This window comes from Capsicum annuum, chromosome 9 (genome assembly GCF_002878395.1).
Source record: "Capsicum annuum cultivar UCD-10X-F1 chromosome 9, UCD10Xv1.1, whole genome shotgun sequence".
Classification (NCBI taxonomy): domain Eukaryota; kingdom Viridiplantae; phylum Streptophyta; class Magnoliopsida; order Solanales; family Solanaceae; genus Capsicum; species Capsicum annuum.
Genome location: NC_061119.1, coordinates 11,404,919 through 11,429,845, shown reverse-complemented (window position 1 = coordinate 11,429,845; position 24,927 = coordinate 11,404,919). Strand labels below are relative to the sequence as shown.

Below are 24,927 nucleotides of genomic sequence, written 5' to 3'. Positions count from 1 at the left end.
GATCATACAACGTATCAATCTTAAAATGCGTTAATAAAAATTTATCCATAATAAGTGATTATATGAAACTAATATATACACACTATATGATTAAATATAATATTATTTTACTTTATTTTATTAAATCACTTAATTATAATAAATTATATTAATTTATTAACCATCCAATACGAATAAACTTTTACCTTAATTAATTTTCGTACTTGTAGAAGAGACCTTATTCATATAGAATTTCAATGCATTTACAATTTCATTATACCTATAATTAACACCCCCTACGCCGTACCCCGACCCCCACCCCCACCACCCCACCCCACTTCTACTGTGTTATTTCATCGTTATCTATCATCATCATCATCCTTTATATTATTTTCATGTATTTATATGCATAAAACACGCACACACACACTGAACTGTGTGAATATTGTGTATAAATATAAATATTCAACCCCAAAATTTATGCTAAGAAGGAACAAGAAGTAATTTAATTAAAGAAAAAAGAGACAAAGATCCAACAATTGATTAAACTCCACCGTTTTAAGGTACACCCAAGTTTCAAGAATTGATTTTTATTATTTAAAAAAAAAAATCCTTATTTTTTTTGTGTAAAAAGTGATAATTTTTTGGTTTATTTTACTTTTTAGCTATCTGGGTAATTGTTATTTATTGCAAAGATTGCAAAGAAAGTGTAAAGTTTGTGTTTTTTTTTGTTAATTGGTTTAAGCTGATCGGCTGTTCTTGAATTGGTGAAATTATGTGTGTGTGTGTATTATGGTTAAATTAGTTGAGAGTTTTTGGGGGGTTGTTTTGTTTTTCATTCTTTTTGGTTGAAATAATGCATTTGTTTGATAATTTTAGTGATTGGTTATTATTGCTATATTTACTGAATGATCAAACATGTAACACTATGATGACTTTACTTTGGAGGTTAAACTATGTATGTTTTGTTATGCTTAAATCCTATGCTGGTCGGTGTCTTCAAAAATGTCTAACGGGTGTGTGTCGGATTCTGCAAAAGTAGTGTATTTTTGGAGAATTTGACACGGGTGTGGCATCGAAAGAGTCTGCACAGCTTAACTAAAATCACTTGGGAGTTGTTGTGGGGTTGGTTTGTTTTTCATTCTTTTTGGTTGAAACAATGTATTCGTTTGCTAGTTTTTGTGTTTTCGTATTGCTATAAGCTTGTATTGTATTATTGTTTGTTTTACTATATGATCAAACACTGTGTTGCTCGACTCTGTATTTTAGAGAATCCGACATGAGTGTGGCAACATTTTTTGAGAGTCCGAGTAACATATAAGTTATAACACTATGATGACTTTACTTTGGAGGCTAAACTATGTATGTATATTAAGTTGAGTGTTTAATCATATGGGTATATTATGCTTATTTTACTTTTTAATTATCTGGGTAATTGTTATTTATTCTAAAGAAAGTGTAAAGTTTGTGTTGTTTGGCTAATTGGTTTAAGCTGATCGGTTGTTCTTGAATTGGTGAAATTATGTGTGTGTGTGTGTGTGTAATGGTTGAATTAGTTGAGAGTCTTTGTGGGTTGTTTTGTTTTTCATTCTTTTTGGTTGAAACAATGTATTTGTTTGGTGATTTAGTGTTTTTGTATTGCTATAGCTTATGTTGTTTGTTATACTAAATGATCAAACATATTGCACTATGATGACTTGTTCTAGCCCGTTGAGGTGCCAGGCATCCTGTGGAATTAGTTGAAGTGCGTGAAAGAAAGTTTGCCCGGACATACGATCATAAAAAAATGAAAAAATAACACTATGATGACTTCACTTTGGAGGCTAAACTATTTTGTGGTTGTTTTGTTTGTCGTTCTTGTTGGTTGAAATAATGTATTTGTTTGCTAATTTTAGTGTTTGGTTATTGCTTTAAGCTTGTTTTTAATGTTTGTTTTACTATATGATCAAACATTATGCTGCTCGGACTCTTCAAATGTTTGTTTTACTATATGATCAAACATTATGCTGCTCGGACTCTTCAAAAATAGTGTATTTTTAGAGAATCTGACACGGGTGTGGCAACGTTTTTGGATAGTCATAAAACACTATGATGACTTTATTTTGGAGGCTAAACTATGTATTGTATTTATTATGGTTAATTCAGTAGAAAAACTTTCTGAGGTTGTTATGTTTTTTCTTTCTTTTTGGTTGAAATGTATTTGTTTGCTAACTCTAGTGTTTTAGTATTGGTTTAAACTTGTATTGTTTGTTTTACTTAATGATCAAACATATAACACTATGATGACTCCACTTTGGAGGTTAAACTATTATGGGGTTGTTTTATTTTTCATTTTTTTTTTTTTTTTTTGAAACAATGCATTTTGTTGGCTAATTTAGTGTTTTGGTATTGTCGCAAGCATGTATTATTTGTTTGTTACACTATGATGACTTTGCTTTGGAGACACTCCTTGTTACTAAATTTGCGGTGGCTAGTTTTTTGTCCTTCAATTTTTTGTTACTATACTCCGATTATGTATTATTTTGTTGTTGTTGTTACTGTTCAACATGCTTTCTTATGCTTTCACATCCGTTACTTCTTTTTTCTGGATTGCTTGGTTTGTTTTTCTTTAAGCCGAGGGTCTATACGAAACCACCTCTCTGCATAGGGGTAAGGACTGTGTACAATCTACCCTCCACAGACCCATTTTGTGGGACTACACTGGGTATGTTGTTGTTGCATATATTTAATTCTATTTCTTGAGAACTCCGCTATTTTGTTTCCATGGATCAATCAATGAGTGGATTATGTAAAAAAGTTGTGCTATTTATACCAGGAGGAGTAGTGTTATATCAGGCCTAATCAGTCAACTAAGCTTCAAGCTGAAATAGTTGTAGTCTGCTTTATGCCTTGTATATCCATTGTTGATTGTTAAGAGTTTTTGATCCTAAATTTTGTTTAGATGGACGAGGACTCATTCTGTTTATGATTGGCACATTTGAGAATGATAACGGGCTGTTAAATTGAAGTGCTTATAATATTGACAGGACTACTTAAAGAACTGGCTTGGTGTTGTTTCATGGGAAACCGGGGGCAGAAAAGAACTGAAAATGTTGATGAATTGCCTGCGGATAAGCGAGCCTGTAGCTCAACCGAATTCAGGCCAAGTTCTTCCAACTCAGTGGTTCATACTACAATGAGTTCCCTACATGAAAGGCGCAATGGTGATGTGGGCACATCATCATCATCATCATCATCATCTTCAGGGTCAAGTGAAGGTGAAAAGGACTCTGCTTATGGATCTTGTGAATCTGATAATAGTTATAGGGACATTTACAGGCAGCAACTGCTGGGCAATCAGGGCAAATTCAAAGGAGTTTTGTCAAGTTTGAGCAAGGAATCTGGTGATTCAGCACTGTTGGCTGCTCTAACGGAGTTATGTGACTTGTTATCTTTTTCTCCTGATAGTTCAATGTCAAACTTAATGGCAGATTCATTTTCTCCCCTTCTTGTAAGATTGGCTAGGCATGAGAGCAATCCTGATATAATGCTATTAGCAATCAGGGCAATGACTTATTTATGTGAAGTTCATCCTCGTTCTTCGACCTACCTTGTCAATCATGACGCAGTTCCTGCCCTTTGTCAAAGGCTAATGGCCATTGAGTACTTGGATGTGGCTGAACAGGTATACTGAAAATGTTTATCAATAATTCATCTGTTTTTGTGCCATATTAAAGAGTAGATAGCTTTTTAGCTGGTTTCCTATGATTTGTTTATCGTTGAGTTATCCTGTGATTGATTTTTTTTTTCCTTCAACTTAGTGTTTGCAAGCACTAGAGAAAATCTCGCGTGAACAACCAATAGTGTGTTTGCAATCTGGGGCTATCATGGCCTGTTTAAGTTATATCGATTTCTTGTCAACAAGTGTGCAGGTAAATCACTAACATTAATAATCTGCTATTGAAAACCTAATGATATTGAAGGTTGAAATATTGATTTTCATCTCTTTGTTTCTTTTATCTGTTGCAGAGGAAGGCACTCTTAACTGTCGTAAATATTTGTAAAAAGCTTCCCTCCGGATGTCCTTCACCTCTAATGGAGGCGGTTCCGGTTTTGTGCAATCTTCTTTTATATGAGGATATACAGGTATAGTTTGTGGAAAGTTGTTCCTGTACTGACTCCTCTTAATTATTCAGTGTTACAATTTTATAACATTGAAATGGTTTATTCATCTTTCAGCTTGTTGAGAGTGTAGCTACTTGTTTGATTAGAATAGTCGAGCAGGCATGCCACTCTTCGGATATGCTGGACCAACTGTGTGAACATAGGCTGGTTGAGCAAGTCACGCATCTCATAGAGTTGAATGGTCGAACAACAGTTAGCCAATCAGTTTATGTTGTAAGTTCTTGAAATGTGTTTTAGTTGCAGACATCAGATATGAATTTGCCTTGTCGACATTACTTCACTGTCTTGGTTTATAAGTATTTTTTAATTTATTTTTTCATGATAGGGTTTAATTGGGTTACTTGTCAAACTGGCTGCTGGATCTATCGTGGCTGTCAATACTCTCTTTGAACTTAACATCAGCCACATATTAAAGGACGTTTTATCCACTCATGACTTCTCACATGGGGTGCCTTCTACTCTGATGATTGATGGACATTATAATCAGGTCTAGCTTTATAAAGTTCCCTTATTCTTTTAATTATTGATTGTATTGTTAGAATTGACCCCAACAACAATAATATACCCAGTACGGTAGAAATGGCCTCAAAAGATAAAAAGGAAAGTGAAGTAGAGTGAGAAGTGTCAAGAAGAAACTTGTGGATAGGCTCTCCAAATTGCTGCTGTCGGTCTTGTTTTACCAAATAGTATAAATGCAATAACACATTGATATCTTTCTCAAACATTTTGGTCCCGTCATAGGAACTAAAGGCTTAAGGACGTAAGCTCCATAGAATGGTGCATCTTTGAAAAAGGAGAGACGCAATTCTAGAGAAATGTAAGGTTACCCTAGGATTTTCAGCAACCGGTTCAAGAAAAGGCATTGAAGTGGCGCTAATGGGGCTCTAACTTAGGACCTCATACAAACCTTGAACACCCCTTGGTAATTGCTTTGGAGATATTCCTTGTGTCAAGGAGTCAATACCACATACATATTTTAGTTTTTCCAAAAATGTAATTTTACCTTTATAAAGTAAAATTTTCCAACAAATGGGGTTCATTCAAACTCCTAGGACTATGTAGGTATGTTCCAACATATAAAGGTCATGTTTGACTCCATTTGAAGAAGATGTCATGTGATTTTTTTTGATTAATCATAGTTCTTGATATGGGGAGCCTTGGAGTAATGGGTAAAGTTGCCTCCATGTGACCAGAGGTCACGGGTTCGAGCCTTTGTAACAGCCTCCGGCAGAAATGCATGGTAAGACTGCACACAATAGACCCTTGTGATTGGGCCCTTCCCCGGACCCGCATAGCAAGAGCTTTAGTGCACCGGACTGCCCCTTTTTTTCTTTTAAAAATTGTTCTTGATATATTATCTGCTTACATCTGGTAACTATGAAAAATCATTTCGAATGAAAAGGAATTATCTAGATTTTTCTATATAAAACGTTGTAATTCATGCATCTAATCACCGCAACAAACAGCTAGCCTACAGTGGCGGATCATCAGCAGTTCATCGTTTTGTCCCCTGCCCAATACTGATGAAACAGTATTGAACTTTGTTTGCAAGTTAAGTAATTTTCTTTAGTTTAACTTCGTTTAATATCAGCAGATATTCCATTTGTTTTTTCCTTTATGGGGTTACTGCAATTCTATCTATTGGAAAGTGCCTTCAATTACATAAACATTAATTTGAAGCCTTTCTTGTTTTTTGATAGCTATGTATGAACAGGATTTTTAGTTTATGAAATGGCAGTGTGTTGACTCAGATCTTGTTAGATGGTTATGTCCTGTACATGTGATGACTACTGAAGGAATAGAGTTGTATTGTCTTTTCCTCAGGTAGACGAAGTTCTCAAGCTGTTAAATGAACTTCTTCCTCCCATATCCAGAGAACAGAATGTCCAACTAGCTGCAGATAAAGAACACTTCCTCATCAGTCACCCTGATCTTCTGCAGAAATTTGGCTTTGATTTACTTCCTGTGCTAATCCAGGTGGTTATTCTTATTTGTGGTATCTAAATTAGCTTGCTCTAGTTTCTATCATTCTTGCTTCCGCTGACTTTCTTTAATCATCAAACAGGTGGTCAATTCTGGAGTAAATTTATATGCTTGTCATGGCTGTCTATCAGTTATGAATAAGTTAGTTTATTTCAGCAAATCCGACTTGCTTGGATTTCTTCAAAATACTAATGTTTCAAGGTGAGATGCTTTCGTTTACTCAAAGTTTTAAACAAAAGCTTGGTATCTTCTTCTATTTGGCTAAATTGACTTATCTATGTCTTGCAGCTTCTTAGCAGGAGTTTTTACTCGCAAAGATCCTCATGTTCTTATACTAGCCCTTCAGATTGTTGATAAGCTTCTAGAGAAGCTCTCTCATGTTTTCTTGAACTCATTTGTTAAGGAAGGTGTTCTCTTTGCTGTTGATGCACTTCTTTCCTCGGAAAAATGTTCCCAGTCTCTGTTTTCAGTTTCTAATGGTGTTCAAGCATCAGATGAAGCCTGCCAAGGATCAGAGCCACGTTCTGCAGTAAAATGTCTTTGTTTTGCTTCTGATGCTGTTCAGTCTCCAACAGGACCAGAAACAAGGACTTGCAAGATAGACAAAGAGACTGTTCAAAGTCTCGCTAGGCATATCAGGACCAATTACTTTGCAACAGACCCAATGAATCCCAGTTTAGGAATAACCGATGTTCTTCAGAAGCTGAAAACTCTTTCTTCTGCATTAAATGAGCTGGTTCACAAATTTAGTAGCAGCACTGCTCCTCTTCAAGAGAAAGAAGAGTTTTACCCTGTTTTGCATCAAATTATGTCAGAGTTAAATGGGAATCATGCCATTTCCACGTTCGAATTCATTGAGAGTGGAGTTGTGAAGTCTCTAGTGAATTACCTCTCCAATGGCCAATACTTTGGACAAAAAATAGATGGTGATGGATCATTAAATCAGCTGTATATTGTAGAAAAGAGATTTGAGTTGTTTGGTAGATTACTTCTGTATAACTCTGGTCCGTCTCTGGAGGACTCTTCTTTTCTTGCTTTGGTAAGGAGATTGCATAGTGCACTTTGCTCTGTGGAAAACTTCCCAGTCATCTTGAGTCATGCATCTAAGCTACGAAACTCATATGCTACTATCCCGTACGGGCAGTGTACGTCATATCCTTGTCTGAAGGTCCAATTTGTGAAGGGAGATGGGGAGTCATTACTTGGTGATTATACGGAGAATGTTGTGAATGTAGATCCTTTTTCCCCTTTGGAAACAATTGAGGGATACTTGTGGCCAAAAGTGAGTAGAAAGAAAAGTGAAAAGTTGAACCCATCCACTGTGGATTTAGAGGAAGAGTCACCATCTCGTGTATCACAAGATGTAAGCACGTCTCAAGGTAAAAATCCAGTACCCATGGAATCGGACACCACCTCCACAGATTCCCATGAAATACAGGTTGGTTTATCAAAATTTTGTTTGTACTGGTTGGTTTTCAATCTGTTATGTTTAAACCTGCTATTTAGCGGCAATGAGCTTCCTCATTCAAAGTTCCTATGGTTCTCCCTCAGGAGGTGAAGAATAACTTGCAATTATTTGCTGAAGTGGAAATTGTGGATATAGAACAAAGAAAGAGTGATCCAATGGATATTTCAGATGTTAATGCAGTAATTCTTTTCCTTCGCTAACAGTTTTAACAAGTTATTTCTTATGTATTTTTGAGTATGTCTTTGATTCTTGCTTTGCGATGGGCGATACTGTTACATCTTTTAACTGATACTATATTATGCTTTGAATAGCTACAGAATTTTATTGACCATGTCAAATCAACATGCTCCTCTGTTCTGTCATATCAGTAATGTTACGTTTGCGCTGCTGTCTTGTAGGAGTTTTTGGAGAAAGGAAAACTAAATTCATCTGAAGTTGATAGTAGCACAAGTTTGGTGTGTACTGGATGTTGTGATGATGAAAATATTGCACCTAAATTGATATTCTACCTGGACGGACAGAAGTTGAACCACAAGTTGAGCCTATATCAAGCTGTACTCCAACAGCAGATTAAAGCAGAGAATGACATCATTACTAATTCAAGCATGTGGAGTCAAGTACACAGGGTGACCTTCCGAAGATTTGTGAGACATAAACCAGGATGTCCTCATAGTTGTAAACATGCCGTACATTATACTCCATCTGAGAAACCTACAGCATGGTGGCAGTACACTCCATCTTTCTCTAGCTTGTTTGGTTCTGAAATGGTTGATCTTGAGAAATCAAGTCCAACTTATGATATCTTATTTCTTCTTAGAAGTTTGGAAGGCTTGAACAGGTTCAGTTTTCATCTTGGGTCCCGGACAAAGATAAATGCTTTTGCAGAAGGAAAGACTACCAATTTGGGTGATATAAAGGTCACAAATTCCGATCTCCCTCAGAATGAATTTGCAAGCACTAAATTGACAGAGAAACTAGAACTGCAAATGAGGAATCCCTTTTCTGTTTCCATAGGAGGCATGCCAGCTTGGTGTGGACAATTGGTTAATTCATGCCCCTTCTTGTTTGGTTTCGATTCAAGATGCAAGTACTTCCGCCTTGTAGCATTTGGTCGACAGTCAATTCAGCCCGAATCATCGTCTCATAATACGGCAGCAGGCACAAATGGTAGGCACCAAAACAGTAGTGGTATACGCCGGAAAAAATTCTTAGTTCATCGAAGTAGTATTTTGGATTCTGCAAGACAGATGATGGACCTCCATGCCAATCAGAAGGTTGTCATTGAGGTGGAATATAATGATGAGGTTGGTACTGGTCTTGGTCCAACTCTAGAATTTTTTACCTTGGTCAGTCATGAGTTCCAGAAGATTGGGCTAGGGATGTGGAGAGGTGATCACATGGCTCATGGAAGCGTGAGTGTAGAGGATAAATCTGGAATCACTTTCTCTCCTCTTGGTCTGTTCCCCCGCCCATGGTCACCTTCAGCCCATTCATTAAGTGGCCTAGAGTTCTCTGAAGTGCTGAAAAGGTTTGTGCTTCTGGGCCAGATAGTTGCGAAGTCTCTCCAAGATGGCAGGGTTCTGGATCTTCGGTTATCTAAAGCATTTTACAAGCTTATTCTTGGGAAGGTATGATCCGTATTTTGTAGGCATTCTCGTTAGTTCTGGTTGTTGGGTTTTCCTTATGTTTTCTTCTTTTTGTAGGAACTCACTGTGTATGACATCCAGTCATTTGACCCTGAACTTGGTGGAGTTCTCCTAGAATTTCAGGCTCTTGTTGAAAGAAAAAGACATATGGAATCATTTTGTGACGGAAAATCATCGTTAGACCTTGAACTTAATTTCCGGAATACAAAAATTAGTGATCTTTGTCTTGACTATACTCTTCCTGGCTATCCAGATTATGTCCTTAATTCTGCATCTGATGCAAAAATGGTTAGCACTCTACAAGTTGATGCCTGATACTTTATAAAATTCTAAAGGCTAATCATTGAAGTTGACGACTTGTTTCTAGGTCGATTCCTCTAACTTAGAGGAGTATGTTTTACTCATTGTGGATGCTACTTTAAATTCTGGAATTTCAAGACAAATTGGAGCATTCAAGTCGGGCTTTGATCAGGTCTGTCTCCATCAAACTACCTTTTAGTATAAACTATTGAAGTTATAGTTCTTCAACTATAGTTTGCATCAGGTGGAGTCAAATAATTTGTTTAGTTTCAGTTGATGATCAACTTCTATTTCTGCCTGATCTACTTTCTATTCAATTGACAATTGGAGGCGTGGAATTAAATTTTACTTCCTTGAAGTGGCTCCAGAAATTTGTAAGAGAGGCCATGTAGACATTGATGTAAGATCAAAGGGTTTTATGTGAAGGATGTATTATTTCCCAAATCCAAAATGTTAAGGGGTTAAAGTGAGCTTTCTTAATGACAAATTTGGCTGATTGATTTTATAAAAACTGTAAGTTGAGTGCTCTTATTAGTACAAAACAAAAAGTCAAATGAGTACTTTATTACATAATATCTCATAGTAGAGTGACCTTTTTGATCATGCCTTAAGATTTGCTCTGCTTTCTCTGCTCGTTTGAGATAATCTTTGTCCGGTACATGAACACTAACAACGCAGTAAATTAGTCATGTGGTGATTCTTATGCACCTTTTTTTCTTTTCTTTTGAAAGTATTCAGATATTGGCTTGTATATAAGGAAACTATCCAGAAAAATCTGTATCTTAAAGATTGTGCAACTTATCTGTAATTGAAGTACTATGCTGCTGTTATTTCTTCTTATAAAAATGGCAGCATCTACTTCATCGAATTAAATAATCAGTTTATATTGCCATAAGATTTGGTTGGTATTCTAAAAGCAGTTTGCAGGTTACTCATTTTTTCTGTCTTCACCGTTTCTGAAGCCAATGGCAGTCATCTTAAATATTTCGTTGATTTCTCAGGTTTTCCCCATCAGACATCTTCAGGTTTTCACTGAAGATGAATTAGAGCGACTATTGTGCGGAGAGTGTGGATTTTGGAACGTAAGTTGTGTTTTCTGAGCAGCTGATGGATATAACTTGAAGATCGATCTCCTGTTTTTTTAAACCAATTATCATTGTTTTGGGCAGTCCAATGAGCTTCTGGATCACATCAAGTTTGACCATGGATACACTGCCAACAGTCCTCCAGTTATAAATGTCCGTACATTGCTATCTTCTTAGATTTGATTGTTCAATGGAACCAATTGCTGCTAATTGACAATTGACTTCCTGAAATTTGTAGTTACTTGAAATTATGAGGGAGTTTGACAGCAAGCAACAGAGAGCATTCCTGCAGTTTGTGACTGGTGCACCTAGACTGCCTCCAGGGGGTCTGGCATCTCTTAACCCAAAGTTAACAATTGTCCGGAAGGTACTTACAATAGATTTCCTGAGTGCATAATAGGCCAAACGAGAAGATCTCGTATAATTATGTCACTTCCTACTCTAATGTCGAGCACTTTTGGTTTGTCACAGAGTTGCAGTGTTTGGGTCGACGCTGAGCTGCCTAGTGTGATGACATGTGCCAATTATCTAAAGCTACCACCTTACTCTTCAAAAGTCAGCTCTTTTCTCTTTCATTCGCTTGTGTGAGGTCTCTTTTCTTTATTATTTGACAAAAGAAATAATTTTTTCCTTTCGCCGTCAAATTTTGCAGGAGAGAATGAAGGAAAAGCTGTTATATGCCATAACGGAAGGACAAGGCTCGTTCTATCTTTCATAGGTTTCCCTGGCTTGATCAATCAGGTACATAGCTTGTGAATACTATAGTTCAGAGTAGGTGGTGGCAACGTACATTCGTGACTTAGAAGATTGTGGCAGCGGGTGGTTTGTGGAATTGAAGGAGAGCTGATTACTGCTGCTGCACTGACTAAACTTGGTGGTTGTGTAAACATCAATGGTTTATTAGTATGATAGTAAGAAAATAGTCTAGTTCTTGAAGGTGAATTATACAGTGAAAAGTTATTTGTGGGGTTTTAAGCTTTTTGTTTAGTTAGTTGTTGGTGCATATAAGCTATGTACAGAAAACAATTGTGGACACATATATTTCATTTAAGGTCAGTTTGATGGAAAGATGAAAGTGAAATATGGTTAACTTTGTTTATTATGTTTTCTCTTCTTTTGTTTTGTTTTGTACCTTTTCTTGAGCTTACAAACTCAACAATAACATGCCTAGTATAATCCCACAAGTGATGCCGGGGAAGGTTAGATGTACGCAGAGGCCTTACCCCTACCTTTGTGGGGTAGAGAGACTGTTTCTGATAGACTCTAGACTCAAAAAGTGAAGTGAAGTTATTTGGGGAGGGGTAGAGAGATTTGCTTATCATGTTTGTCTTCTTTTGTTTCGTTTTGTCTCTCTTGTTGAGCTTACAAAATCCTAAACTCGAAATTTGTTGGAAATGCCCATTTTGAGCTATAGCTCAGACAGATGTTCCTATGTTCCTGCTGATCTCGACTTTTCAAATTGTCAGCTTCTGACTTTGCATGCGAAGTTTGACAGTTTTCTCATCTGTTTTATCTTTACGCAGCTAGTCTTTCTTTCCTGTTTTTGATCGAAAGATCTTTGTTGACGTGCTATTGCTATAAAGATCCTGTAATTGCAACATATTTATTGCAATTGGTTGGAGTACATGAAAATATACTTAGGTCTAAATGCCAAATGCAGATGAATGAAATTGTTACTTTTATTTCAGGTCTTACAGTTGCAATCTATTATTGACATGTAAAGGGATAGTTTTGAGACTTTGCATATACAATACTTTATTTAATCTCTTAAACTTTGTCCATTAAAATATCTCCACATAAAATGGGATGGACAATAGGGTACTAAGGGTAGTTTGCTATGTTTTTCAAAGACGTGTAAAACTAGATTTTTCTTTTTCTTTTTTTGCCGTTTGTTTTAAAAATGTCACTTTTCATATTTACTTTTTTAAATTGAACATCACAATATTAAAGACCATGAGATTTAAGAAAGTTTGAATAGTGACACATTTTTTTAGTTTAAAAGCACTAGGTTCAAAAGTATGGAAAATTTTAGAGTGGGTGAGGCTCAACCAATAAAAGTTGTGTGAGTCTTCACTCTTTGCTTGACAAGTGGAAATATGAGTCCCACATTGACTTTGTTCACAATTTATCCTTCTTTATTCTATTTTCTCTCTATTTTTTTTTCTATTTCCTTCGTCTAATAATAATCGTTCACTATTAATTTATTACATCATTAAAAAATAATAAATATTAAGAAAATTTTACCATATCATGTTTGAATATCATAAATTTAGTTCTTTAGCAAAGAAATTGAGTAAGATGGATAAAAATGAGTAAAATATTATTGATTTTTTAAACTGAACAAGTATTGTTAGACATATTTTTTAGTAACATGAACAAGTATTGTTGGACAACAAAAGTGATAAATTTGATTTTATTTGATATAATTTTTGTAAAAAATAATTAAAATAATGTTAATACATGAATTTACTTAATTAAAGCATCAAAAGTGAAAAATGAGTTGAAAAAAAATATTATAACCTATTTTCTAAATTTGGATGTACCTTTAAGTTGGATTAGAAAATTTCATTGTTAAATACTGATTTTAAATAAAATAAAAAGTTATTTCAAAAAAATCAGAAATTTAGAATTGCATTTGATATAATTTTTGTAAAAAATATTTAAAATAATGTTAATACATGAATTTACTTAATTAAAACATCAAAAGTGAAAAATGAGTTAAAGAAAATACTATAACCTATTTTCTAAATGTGGATGCACCTTCAAGCTGAATTAGAAATTTTCATTGTTAAATACTGATTTTAAATAAAATAAAAAGTTATTTCAAAAAAATCAGAATTTTATTAATTTGCAAAACCTTATATGTGAAATTAGCTTACGCATAAGTCATAACACATATAAGGTTTTGGCAAAAATCGGATAGAGACACATACAAAATATTATTACATTAATTATCATTTTTCATTTTCTATCCAAATTTAGAAAATGGGCTATAACATTTCTTTTTCAACTCATTTTTCACTTTTCATGTTTTATTTAAGTAAATTCATGTATTAACATTATTTTAAATCTTTTTTACAAAAAAATATATCAAATACAATCAAATTTATTGTTTCCGTTGTCCAACAATACTTATTCATGTTTTATTCAAAAATATATGTCTAACAATAGATGTTCAGTTTAAAAAATCAATAATATTTTACTCATTTTTATCCATCTTACTCAATTTCTTTACTAAAGAACTAAATTTATGATATTCAAACATGATATAATAAATTATTTTTTAATGATATATCAAATTAATAGTGAACAAATATTATTAAACAAAGGAAGTAGGAAAAAAATAAGAGAGAAAATGGAATAAAGACGGATAAAGTGTAGGACAAAGTCAATCAGCACCTATATTTCCACTTGTCAAGTGGAGACTCACTCAACTTTTGTTGGTTGAGCCTCTCTCACTCTAAAATTAACTCTTTTCTTTTCACTTTCATAAAGTGTGGCTAGTTCTTCTTTTATCACGTATTAGCCACACTCTCATTTGCTCTATTATAATAGTTCAAAAAGTGTCTTAATCCAGACATTCTTCAAATTGAAAGCACCATCCACCCCATACTCCAAAAAAAAAGAACAGAAAGAAAGAGAAAAATATGCCAGTGTAGAATTTTCTTTTTCTAAAAAGCAAAACTAAAGAAATCAAGAATGAAAGGGGGGAAGCACAAGAATCACCCAATAAATGATTGCCAAACAATTGTGTCGGATTCTCGAAAAATACACATACTTTTAGAGAATTCAACACACATCTGTTGATATTTTTTAAGAGTCCGAGCAACACAGGTAATATCAACCACATTTTTAATTAATCCATATTAAATTCGAAAAATGTCTTAATCTAAACATGTCCTAAGTCGAAAATAGAATTTAAGGCAAAATGACTTGAGCAAAGGAAACAAACAACATTTTATTTGTGGATTTATAAATTGGATTTAGTAAGCCCCATGAATAATCAGAGTAGGACTTTCGATTGTCGACGAACACTTCTCCAAGGGAGAATCTCGTCAATGAAATATCTTTCACTGCCCTACAGATAGTACCTTCCTCCACACTCCAAAAAGAACAAAAGAATGAGAAAATTAGAGTGAGGCTTTGATCATTGATAAACGCTACTTTAAAAGTGATCCTCTTAAGTATCCGATTTTTTTCATCATTGAAATAGCCTTTCGTCGCGCTAAGGATAGTAGCACCTTCCATCACACTCCAAAAAGAACAAAAAGATAGAGAAAATCAAAGCAAAACTCTGATTACCCATAAACACTTCTTCAAAAGTGATCTCTCAAATTTCGATCGTTTTCATCATTAGAATAACGTTTCATCGCCCTACGAGTAGCACCTTCCATTCACACTCCAAAGAGCACAAAAAAAATGAGAATTTATCCCATTCTTCTGAAATTTTTTTAACCTCCTAGCCACCCCCACGCCCCCCAAACCCACAAAAAAAAGGATAGAAAATCAGAGCAAGACTCTAATTACCCACAAATAGTTCTTCAAAGGCAATCTTCTAAAATTTTTGATGATTCATCATTAAAATAAATTTAGCACCTTTCATTCACACTTCAAAAAGCACAAAAAATGAGAAAATATCCCATTCTTCTAGAATTTTTTTAACCCCGCTACCCCACCCCACCCCCACCCCACCAAAAAGAAAATGAAATCAAGAAAGGAGAAAGTACAAGAGCCACCCACTAAAACCCCATACGTAGTTCACCCCATCTCCACCACCTTATCACCTATTCCCCCAGTTTCAAACTACTTCTCCCTCCCCTTTTCTCCTCTTTCCCATTCCCAAATGTACAACAACTCATGACAACTCTACTACCTCCCACCCCCACCCCCCTTTCACCCCCCTCCCCCTTCTCCCAAAATCTCCTCTTCAACTTCTCCTCCCCTTCCACCATCACATGTAAAGCTACAAATAGCCCATTTCAACCCATCCCCACTTCCTTAATAACCTCCAAGAATCAATCTTTAACCTCTCCAAACAACACCCTTTTGACCCTTTTACAACAAAGAAAAACTGATGAAGCTTGGTTGTACTACACCAAGAATCTTGAAAATCAAGAACTGCCCAACCCCACTTGCCTTAGCCGTTTAGTTTCACAGTTATCTTACCAAAACTCAACTGTCAGCCTCAGACGTGCTCAGGCAATCATCCAACGTCTACGCAATGAGCGCCAGCTTCATCGTCTTGACGCGAACTCTCTGGGGCTTCTTGCTAGTGCTGCAGCTAAAGGTGGACATGTTCTTTATGCTTGTTCAATTATTAAGTCAATGTTGAAGTCTGGTTATTTACCTCATGTTAAAGCATGGAGTTCTGTTGTTAGTAGACTTGCTAACTCTGGTGATGATGGTCCTATTGAGGCATTGAGGTTATTTGGTAGTGTTATTAGAAGGGTACGTAGGTTGAGTGATCTTGATATGGTTAAACATACGCGGCCTGATACAGCCGCGTATAATGCTGTGTTGAATGCTTGTGCTAATCTTGGTGATAAAAATAGGTTCTTGGAGTTGTTTGATGAGATGAGGGAGTTTGATTGTGAGCCGGATGTTTTGACGTATAATGTGATGATTAAGCTTTGTGCTAGAGGTGATAGGAAGGATTTGCTTGCTTTCGTATTGGAAAGGATAATTGAGAAGGGAATTCCTTTGTGTATGTCGACGTTTCAGTCTCTTGTTGCTGCTTATGTTGGTTTTGGTGATTTGGTTACTGCTGAAAAGGTGGTTCAGGCAATGAGGGAAGGGAGGAGGGATTTGTGTAAGATTTTAAGAGAGGGTAATGTGGACGAGGTGTGTTTGGATGATAATGATGTGTTTGATAAGTTGCTTCCGAATTCTGTTAATTGGAGAGATAATGAGCCACCAGAGTTGTCTCGAGTGTTTGAACCGAATTCTAGGATGTATACGACTTTAATGAAAGGTTATATGAATGCAGGACGTGTTACGGATATGGTGAGGATGTTAGAGGCGATGAGGCATCTAGGAGATAGTGAGAGCCACCCGGACCATGTTACTTACACAACGGTTATTTCTGCGTTTGTGAAGCAAGGTTTAATGGATAGGGCACGGGAAGTGCTGGCCGAGATGGTCAGGATTGGTGTCCCTGCTAATAGAATCACTTACAATATTTTAATCAAAGGATATTGCCAGCAGCTGCATATTGACAGGGCGGAAGAGCTGATTAAGGAGATGATTGATACTGGAATAGAGCCTGATGTGGTTTCTTATAACACAATCATTGATGGATGTATATTGGTAGATGACAGTGCAGGAGCTCTTTCTTACTTCAATGAGATGCGAGCGAGAGGTATTGCTCCGACCAAAGTAAGTTACACCACTTTGATGAAAGCTTTTGCCTCGTCTGGTCAGGCTAAGCTAGCTAACAAGGTGTTTGATGAGATGCTTAAAGACCCTCGAGTGAAGGTTGATTTGGTCGCTTGGAACATGTTGGTAGATGCATACTCAAAGCTAGGAAAGGTCGAGGAAGCAAAGAATGTGATTGAGAGGATCAAAGAAAACGGATTCTACCCAAATGTGGCTACTTATGGCAGTCTTGCAAATGGAATTGCTTTGGCTAGGAGGCCGGGAGAAGCGCTTTTGCTTTGGAATGAAGTAAGGCAGAGGTGTGGAATGGGAAACGGAGAGGAGTCTAATCCTTCTTCTGGTATCCCGCCATTGGAACCGGATGAAGGACTGCTAGATACTTTAGCAGATATATGTGTCCGGGCAGCTTTCTTCAGGAAAGCTTTGGAGATTGTTGCTTGTATGGAGCAACATGGGATAGCACCAAATAAGATCAAGTTCACTAGGATCTACGTTGAGATGCATTCAAGGATGTTTACTAGTAAGCACGCGTCCAGAGCTAGACAGGACAGGAGAAAGGAGCGAAAACGAGCAGCTGAGGCATTCAAGTTCTGGTTGGGATTGCCCAACTCCTATTACGGAAGTGAGTGGCGTCTTGATTCGGTAATTGAAGATGAATACAGATCTGAGTAATATGGATCAGGTTATAGAACATACATATTATACTTGAATATAGATTTGAAAGTTTGTTGTTTTATACATTTCGAATAATCAGATACAGCTTTCTACATAGTTGGATGGCAGGACTTTTAATGTAATGAAGTCCTGATTTAACCATACTGTGTATTCTATATATTGTTCAAAAGTTGTACTTTTATGTGCTATAAACTTGATGAGTTGTATACAATCACAAAAGTTCCAGTAACAGTGCCTACGCTCAATTCTTCTTCCATTATTACTTTGCACATCATATGATTCTTGTTCTAGCTTCTGGTAAAGGAGAAACTCAAGTTAGTTTGAATGGGTTATAATGCTTCACTTACTTTCCCCCGAGACTAGAGACAAGGCAGATTCAGAATTTGAAGTTTAGTCATACGATGACCTACTGGATTCACAATCAATTGTTGTATAATAATATTTAATGGATTTCTTAATCTATATGCTGGATCAAGGCAAAAACTACTAGGTTCACATGGACACATAACCAATCCTCTACCATCACCTCTCAGTGGATAGGAAATGATTTGACATTGTCAATGAGAGGCTACATTTCCTATCGATTACGTATTTGATTTCTAGCACTAACGTCGGAGCACGGTTAAAAGAACACCACCTGGTGTTTTTTCCACCTTATTCATGAATGTCTAGGAGTTGACAAAATCTTCATTAATTCAGTTTGCTCAAATCATGCTGAAGTATGAAAAACTGGAACTGTAACATAGCAATAACGTTACACAGATTACATGAAGGGCACCTGCTATTATGTGCTTATTTCTTCAGAATCACCAAAAGGTCAGATAATTAGGACTATTTACATGAAAAGAACATATTAATACATTAAGAAGCCAAAATGGCAGGACTTTCTTTCCAAAATAGCGTATAATCACATACAACTTCTAGAAAAGAAGCAAATGATGCATGAAATCGTGGCCTTAGTCGTTAGTGTTGTTCGACTATCCTCTTGACCTTGATGTTTGTGAATAAGATGAAGATAGTACCTGAATGAAAATGATTCAAGATGTCACTTGAAGAGAATTTTCACATGATGATGGGGAAAGTATGGCCAAAGAAACTCTTTAACCATATAAACTTGATGATCCTCATTGCAATTTGATTATCCTGTAAATATAAAAACCAGACATCACAATACCTGATATGTCTTGGGACCCTTCTTTAGTAAATAACCAACACTATTAAGGTTATCCACGAATGTGTCAATATCTGGAACCCTTAATGCAATCCGATCTGCCAGACTATATATTTCCTGAAAAATAACTACTGTTATCAGGATTTTTTCCATTCTTACATTTGTACTTTTGCAGGGAAATATAGAACGACGAGAAAGATGGCTTACCGAAATTGAAAAGCAATTCTTTTGCTGCAATTCTGACTGCTTATGCAAGGCACTCAAAAACCGCTTTGCTTCTTTCTGCTGACTCATTCCCCCACTCCGTCCAAAATCCACAAATCCATGCTCGTCAACATACTTATCGTATAATGACTCTTTCATTATTTCCACAACATCCTGAAAATTGAGAATAGATGATTTGAGGGCATCGTAATAGAGCAAAATTCGATGATGAAGATTGTAGCAAGTCTTGAATGATTTTTGTAAGATTGTTTACAAACTGATTTAGAAATGAGCAACTACTGAGACGATCAATTTACCAAAGCATCTTGCTCCGTTATCTCTTCTCTTAGATCTACTCTAGCTCGAGCTCCTGCCAACCTCACCAAGCTCTCTAATTGCCTGGCTGTTATTGGTGTACCATCTCCGGACATATTATGATCCCTCAACTTCAAGTAAAACTTCTGCAAGATTTCTGCTGCTGGTTTTGTCATCCTGCACCAAATGACATGAAGATAAATAAACATTTCAAAGAGTAGCTAAAACTCTCAAACATAAAAGAAAGCACATTTGACAACCTAGGAAATATGTAAGTTCTTGCATAAGCGATGTATTTACGGAGAAGAGGGGCAGGCAATGGAACAAAACCACTGTCTTTCTTAGGGTCCAGTCTCAGCCTTGCAACTAAAGAACCCTGCTTCGTGTTCATGTCAATTTCTCTAACATCCAGCGAGGCTACAAAGAAAAATTAAGATCAATTAAAGAAAAATATTTTCCCCTGTGATAGTGGTTGGCAAAGGGCAAACCTGTACATAACCGTTTTGCGACTGGTGGCTCCTCTACACTTTTTGCATGAAGCTGACAAGGAAAAGCTTTAAATCATGCAACTTTTTTTTTTCATGCAACTTTTCACATGAAAAAATTCTAAATGACAACCATATAACTGCATCAACTGATAAATTTCAATCAAGTTGTATTACAAGTTGAGATGCATGAAAGAAAAAGGACCTTTTCCTTGAAGAAGCTCAAGAAAATGATGCTAAAACCAGCAAGTGCGGGATCATTTTTGTTGGTCAATGATCACCTTATCTTTTTATTTTTTTAATTTTCTTTTTTCAATGATCACCTAATCCTACCACAAATAAAGCAAAGATCACATCAACGAGCTATCTCCATTGAATGAGTGAATATAGGTAGTGTTTCATACTGTTCAAGCAGAAAACAAAAAGGAAATTGATCACATATATCTGATGGTGTCAAGAAAAAAAGAATTATTTACTGCAAACACTAATTGTCTCCAAAAGTAAACAAGGATTCGAGTGCTATCGACAGTTGGATATTTCTTACAAGGTTTATCAAATTTCCAATTTGAACAAACGTTTGCAGAAAGGAGTGAGGACACTTACTGACATAATGTGCTCAGAGAGCCGCTTGTCCAGCACTTCATCAGGTTTATCAAGTAATATGAACACCAAATCAAATCGTGAAAGCAAAGCACTATTCATCTTCAAGTTCTCGTTCACAGTTTTTGCACGGCTGCAAGAAATTTTAACACATTACCACCACCACAGATTAATAGCTTTTAAAAGACCAATATGATAATGCAAGTATTCCCATGATCTAAGTTTGAATAATTATATGAGATAGATTCTTCTCCTTTCCCCGTTCTCCTCTTTTTGTTTCTATCTTCTTTCTCCCGTGTGTTACACTTCCAATCACCAGTCCATCCCACAGCTCCTTCTCTCCTTTTTGTTTTCTTCTAGTCTTCATAGTCACCCCAACCCCACCTCAAGTGCTAAACTATCAGTCTAGTTCAACTTAGCCTCAATACTTCCTCTCCCGCTTATTTGAACCTTCCCAATATTCTTCCTTCTCTTCTTTTTCTTATTCCCCCTCCTGTTACCTGCCATCTGCAGCCACCCTTCCTCTTTTTCTCCTTACCTAGCTTCCATTCTTCTTAGTTACCCCATCTTTTTTCTCCCTTCATCTCCTCCATCTATGCCATAGCCTAGTCTTGCCTCTGCTCAATTCTATTGCTCTGTTTTCTATTCTCAGTTGTTGTACATCAAGCTGCCCATTACGCGACTACTCTTTCTTGCTTTGTAATCTATATCCCGTGTTGTGCATGAAGTTACTAATCATGCCGCTACTCTTTTTTCCTTTGTATTCTATCTCCCTCATTGTGCATCAAGCTACCAATTGTCACTTTTGTTTTCTTCTCTCCGGTATTGTACATTATTAAACTGCTAATTACACCTTTACCAATAAGCACATCTTGATACCATGGGGCTTGAAAAGGAAATAGATATAATAGGTTGAATAGGTTAAAAAAAGCATTAAACTAGCAACTAACCGAATATGCAAAATGAGCTTGGTATGCAGTTCAGCTCAATAATGAGCTTTATGATCTAAAGACATCAGTTATTGAGTGCACATAGCAGGGGAAACTATTCCGCAGTTGTGTTATACGAAACTAATCACTGGTGTTTGCAGACCCCCTTCATGGCTCTATAAAATACATGGAAATCAAAAGTCCCCTAAAACATAGCTTCGTTTTATTGGGTGCTAGACGATGATGCATGCCTTACTCAGATATATTTGCAGAAAGAGTATTGCTTTGTGTAGGGAGAAGGTGAACGGTATTCATCTGTTAATGCATTGTTCTTTAGCTAGACAGCTTTGGAACTTCTTTTCTTAATACTTTTGGGAATGGGCAATGCCAATTTGTTAAGGAGCTCTCTGGCAGCTGAATGGACTGCAAATGATAAAGAACTAAGGAACATGAGAAGAACAATTCCAGCATATGCCTATGGAAATAAGGGAACCAGAGATGTAACTTCTTATTTACACAAGTTAAAATGTATGTGTTCGTGTTTGGTAGCTCTCTACTGTAACCTAAGAAATGTATATAAGGAGGATAGCATGACTTGTTGTATGTTGGGATCCCCCCTCTTCTATAACGTCCAGCATTATCTAGTGCTTGACTGCTTTCTTTACAACATACAACGTACTTGTTGTATGTGGCTGCTTTCTTTTCTTCTCTCTGTTAGTGTACATTACACTGCTAATTACACCTTACCAATAAGCACATCTTGATCCCATGGAACTTGAAAAGGGAATGGATATAATAGGTTGAATAGGTTAAAAATAAGCATTAAACTAGCACCTAACCGAAGATGCAAAATTATGAAGGGCTTGGTGTGCACTTCAGCTCAATAATGAGCTTTATGATCTAAAGACATCAGTTATTGAGTGTACATAGCAGGGGAAACTATTCAGAAATGTGTTATGCGAAGCTAATCACTGGTGTTTGTGGATCCCCTTCAGGGCTCTATAAAAGACACGGAGATCAAAAGTCCCCTAAAACATAGCTTGTTTTTGTTGGGTGCTAGACGATGATGCATGCCTTAGATATATTTGCAGAAAAGGGTAAATGCTTTGTGTAGTGAGAAGGTGGAGGGCAGTATTCATATGTTAAGGCATTGTTCTTTAGCTGGACAACTTTGGAACTTCTTTTCCTAACACTTTTGGGATAAAACGGGCGATGCCAATTTGATAAGGAGCTCTCTAGCAGCTGAATGGACAGAAAATGATAAAGAACTGAGGAACATGTGAACAACAATTCCAGCATATGTCTATAGAAAGAAGGGAACTAGAGACGTTACTTCTTATTTACACATGTTAAAATGTAAGTGTTCATGTTTGGTAGCTCTCTAGTGCAACCTAAGAAATGGAGGATAGCATGACTTGTTGTATGCTAGGATTCTCCCCCCACCATTCTTTTATAACATCCAGCATTATCTAGTGTTTGGCTGCTTTCCTTGCTCACATAACCAAAAAAGTGATCTAAAGGCATCAATTATCAACTCAAGCAATCATCCATAACATGCGATTAAAAAATATTTTCATAATACTTGTAGTGGCCACCAACAGGATTTGCTGCTGCTAAAACAGATGTCCGTGCTGACAAACTTGCAACAAGTCCTGCCTTTGCAACAGAGACGCACTGTTGTTCCATAGCCTCCAATAGGGCCTAAAGTCATGAAAAAATAATTACGTCCTGATCCTAAGTGTGAAGTACCAGTTGACAGTCATAAGCCATTTAACAAAAAGACCTGATGTTCAGCAGACATTTTGTCAAACTCATCAATGCAGCATAATCCACGATCTGCAAGAACCATAGCACCTAACCATGCCAAAAAGCAACAAAAAGGTATAATTAAGCATAATGGGACTCAGATGATTACCGTAAGCAATGACTAAAGGTGTAATTTCTCTGCAAAAGGGATATACGATAAAGGAATAAAAGGAGTAGATAGGAATCTTATGTCTTTACAATAAAAAAGAAATGAAATAACAGTACTTGGGCAGGAATTACAACCCCCAGTCACAAAAACTCAACTGTGATGATTATGTGGACAGGAATTACTAGTCCATTTTAGTTTCCCTATGTGTTCTTTTTAAAAGTACATTGCTTTAAATATAACCCTCTGCAAAAAGATACAATTGATTGGTGGATTTCCAAATTGTAGTATTCCCACGCTAAAAGAAAAAGAGACCATTACCTGCTTCAAACGCATAGTCCCCGGTCAAAGGATCCTTGACAACAGCAACAGTAAGACCAGCATTAGTTGTTGCATTGCCACAAATATATATGCCACGAGGAGAAATGGAAGCTGCCGCTTGAAGTAGTTGACTTTTACCCAATCCAGGATCACCTAATAACATAGAAACCAGCTCTATCAGGTTAGCTTGTACAAGTATATGACATATTCGCATAAACAGATAATCCTGACTACTGAACAGATATTTTAGCTTGTGAAAAATGCTAATGTATAAACTAAACTGCTTTACCAAATTTATTTCCAGCAGGACCAAAAGAAGACAAGCTAGACAGTCACATACCCACAATTATTATGTGAATGTCTCCTCTCACGGGAACCTTATTCTGATCCATGGAATGCTTCCGCACCCCACCAAATAACGCTAATGTAATTCCCGCTACACAAAAAGAGAAACGAGAAAAAAAGAGGAAAGAGGATCAAGCTATCTATGTACCCGTAGTATGACCACTTCAAACAGTTCATTGAAACAAATCAAATTCCACCAAACACAATGTAAACAAAACAAAGGAAGAAATGTGATAGTGTTTCAATAGTATGTGTGTCCCTTTTCCATGAATTGCATACCTACCAGATGAAAACACATGGTACAGTAATGCAAGAGTTTTAAGACACATAAGCAAGCCAGGGAAGCACTTGAGAAGTAGGAAAGGAAAGAAAAAAGATGACAACAAGTAAACAAAGAAAGTAAAGGGTACAAAAATGAGGTATCTTCACAAGCCTAACTACAGTGCAATTCTGAAGAAGGGAAAGACCCTCAGATATGAATCACTCCATTATAATGACAATTTCAAGAGCTGATCGTAGTATGATGGCAGTTGGCCAAACAGGGCCCCGTCATCTACTGGTTTAGGAGATATATCAGAAAGATCCCAAATGACAAGGTACAACGTTTTCTTAAGGAATTGAAAAACTTTCCCTTCTGTTTTTAGGTATGAAATAGCACACCGACTCAATACAGGATTTCAAGAAGACAATACATCACAATATGCTGCCTTCTCATACATTAGTATAGTGAATCAACTTACTACATAATAACTCATCGACATTATGAGGGGACACATGCAGCTAAATTGTGAAATGGCTTATTTTACCGCCTTTAGTTATTTTGTGTTTCTTAAACCTTTTTATGCAGTACATTTGAATACGGTCCTTTATATATTATGCAGTGGTGTTGGATGGTATTTATTTATTGCAATTTGGCATGTTCAAATAGGAAAGGCATAATATATAAATGTGCCTTTTAACTTGGCCTCAA

General features: G+C 36.3%; 3 protein-coding genes across 6 annotated transcripts in view; 2 read left to right on the top strand and 1 right to left on the bottom strand.

Annotated features, from left to right (window-relative positions):
• The first annotated feature begins 353 nt into the window (after positions 1-353).
• On the top strand, positions 354-11,727 carry LOC107843033 (E3 ubiquitin-protein ligase UPL4). Of its 2 annotated transcripts, XM_016687165.2 has the most exons (18): positions 355-542; positions 3,006-3,643; positions 3,780-3,890; positions 3,988-4,104; positions 4,198-4,356; positions 4,469-4,630; positions 5,968-6,120; positions 6,209-6,327; positions 6,415-7,564; positions 7,678-7,773; positions 7,993-9,222; positions 9,298-9,528; positions 9,608-9,712; positions 10,542-10,622; positions 10,710-10,778; positions 10,864-10,992; positions 11,097-11,180; positions 11,278-11,727. In XM_016687165.2, exons 2-18 carry the CDS (start codon positions 3,038-3,040, stop codon positions 11,341-11,343), a joined length of 4,668 nt encoding a protein of 1,555 aa, XP_016542651.2. In that variant the 5' UTR covers positions 355-542; positions 3,006-3,037; the 3' UTR covers positions 11,344-11,727. The 2 variants fall into 2 exon arrangements, with proteins under 2 accessions (XP_016542653.2, XP_016542651.2); XM_016687167.2 differs by lacking the exon at positions 7,678-7,773 and having other exon boundaries at positions 354-542.
• A 3,494-nt stretch (positions 11,728-15,221) lies between these two features.
• LOC107843034 (pentatricopeptide repeat-containing protein At3g09650, chloroplastic) lies at positions 15,222-17,904 on the top strand. Its single transcript, XM_016687168.2, has one exon. It carries the CDS (start codon positions 15,483-15,485, stop codon positions 17,670-17,672), a length of 2,190 nt encoding a protein of 729 aa, XP_016542654.2. The 5' UTR covers positions 15,222-15,482; the 3' UTR covers positions 17,673-17,904.
• Positions 17,905-18,390: 486 nt separating this feature from the next.
• The window catches only part of LOC107843035 (probable DNA helicase MCM8), a 13,637-nt gene continuing 7,100 nt past the window's right edge, over positions 18,391-24,927 (bottom strand). For all 3 annotated transcript variants that reach the window (XM_047396090.1, XM_016687170.2, XM_016687169.2), the window contains exons 7-17: positions 23,953-24,048; positions 23,613-23,765; positions 23,163-23,233; positions 22,962-23,080; positions 20,454-20,583; positions 19,854-19,905; positions 19,626-19,782; positions 19,368-19,542; positions 19,054-19,224; positions 18,850-18,963; positions 18,391-18,697 (exon numbers count right to left, since the gene is read on the bottom strand). In XM_047396090.1, coding sequence (XP_047252046.1) covers positions 18,653-18,697; positions 18,850-18,963; positions 19,054-19,224; positions 19,368-19,542; positions 19,626-19,782; positions 19,854-19,905; positions 20,454-20,583; positions 22,962-23,080; positions 23,163-23,233; positions 23,613-23,765; positions 23,953-24,048 — 1,283 coding nt within the window. In that variant the 3' untranslated portion in view covers positions 18,391-18,652. The remainder of the gene's footprint in view (positions 18,698-18,849; positions 18,964-19,053; positions 19,225-19,367; positions 19,543-19,625; positions 19,783-19,853; positions 19,906-20,453; positions 20,584-22,961; positions 23,081-23,162; positions 23,234-23,612; positions 23,766-23,952; positions 24,049-24,927) is intronic.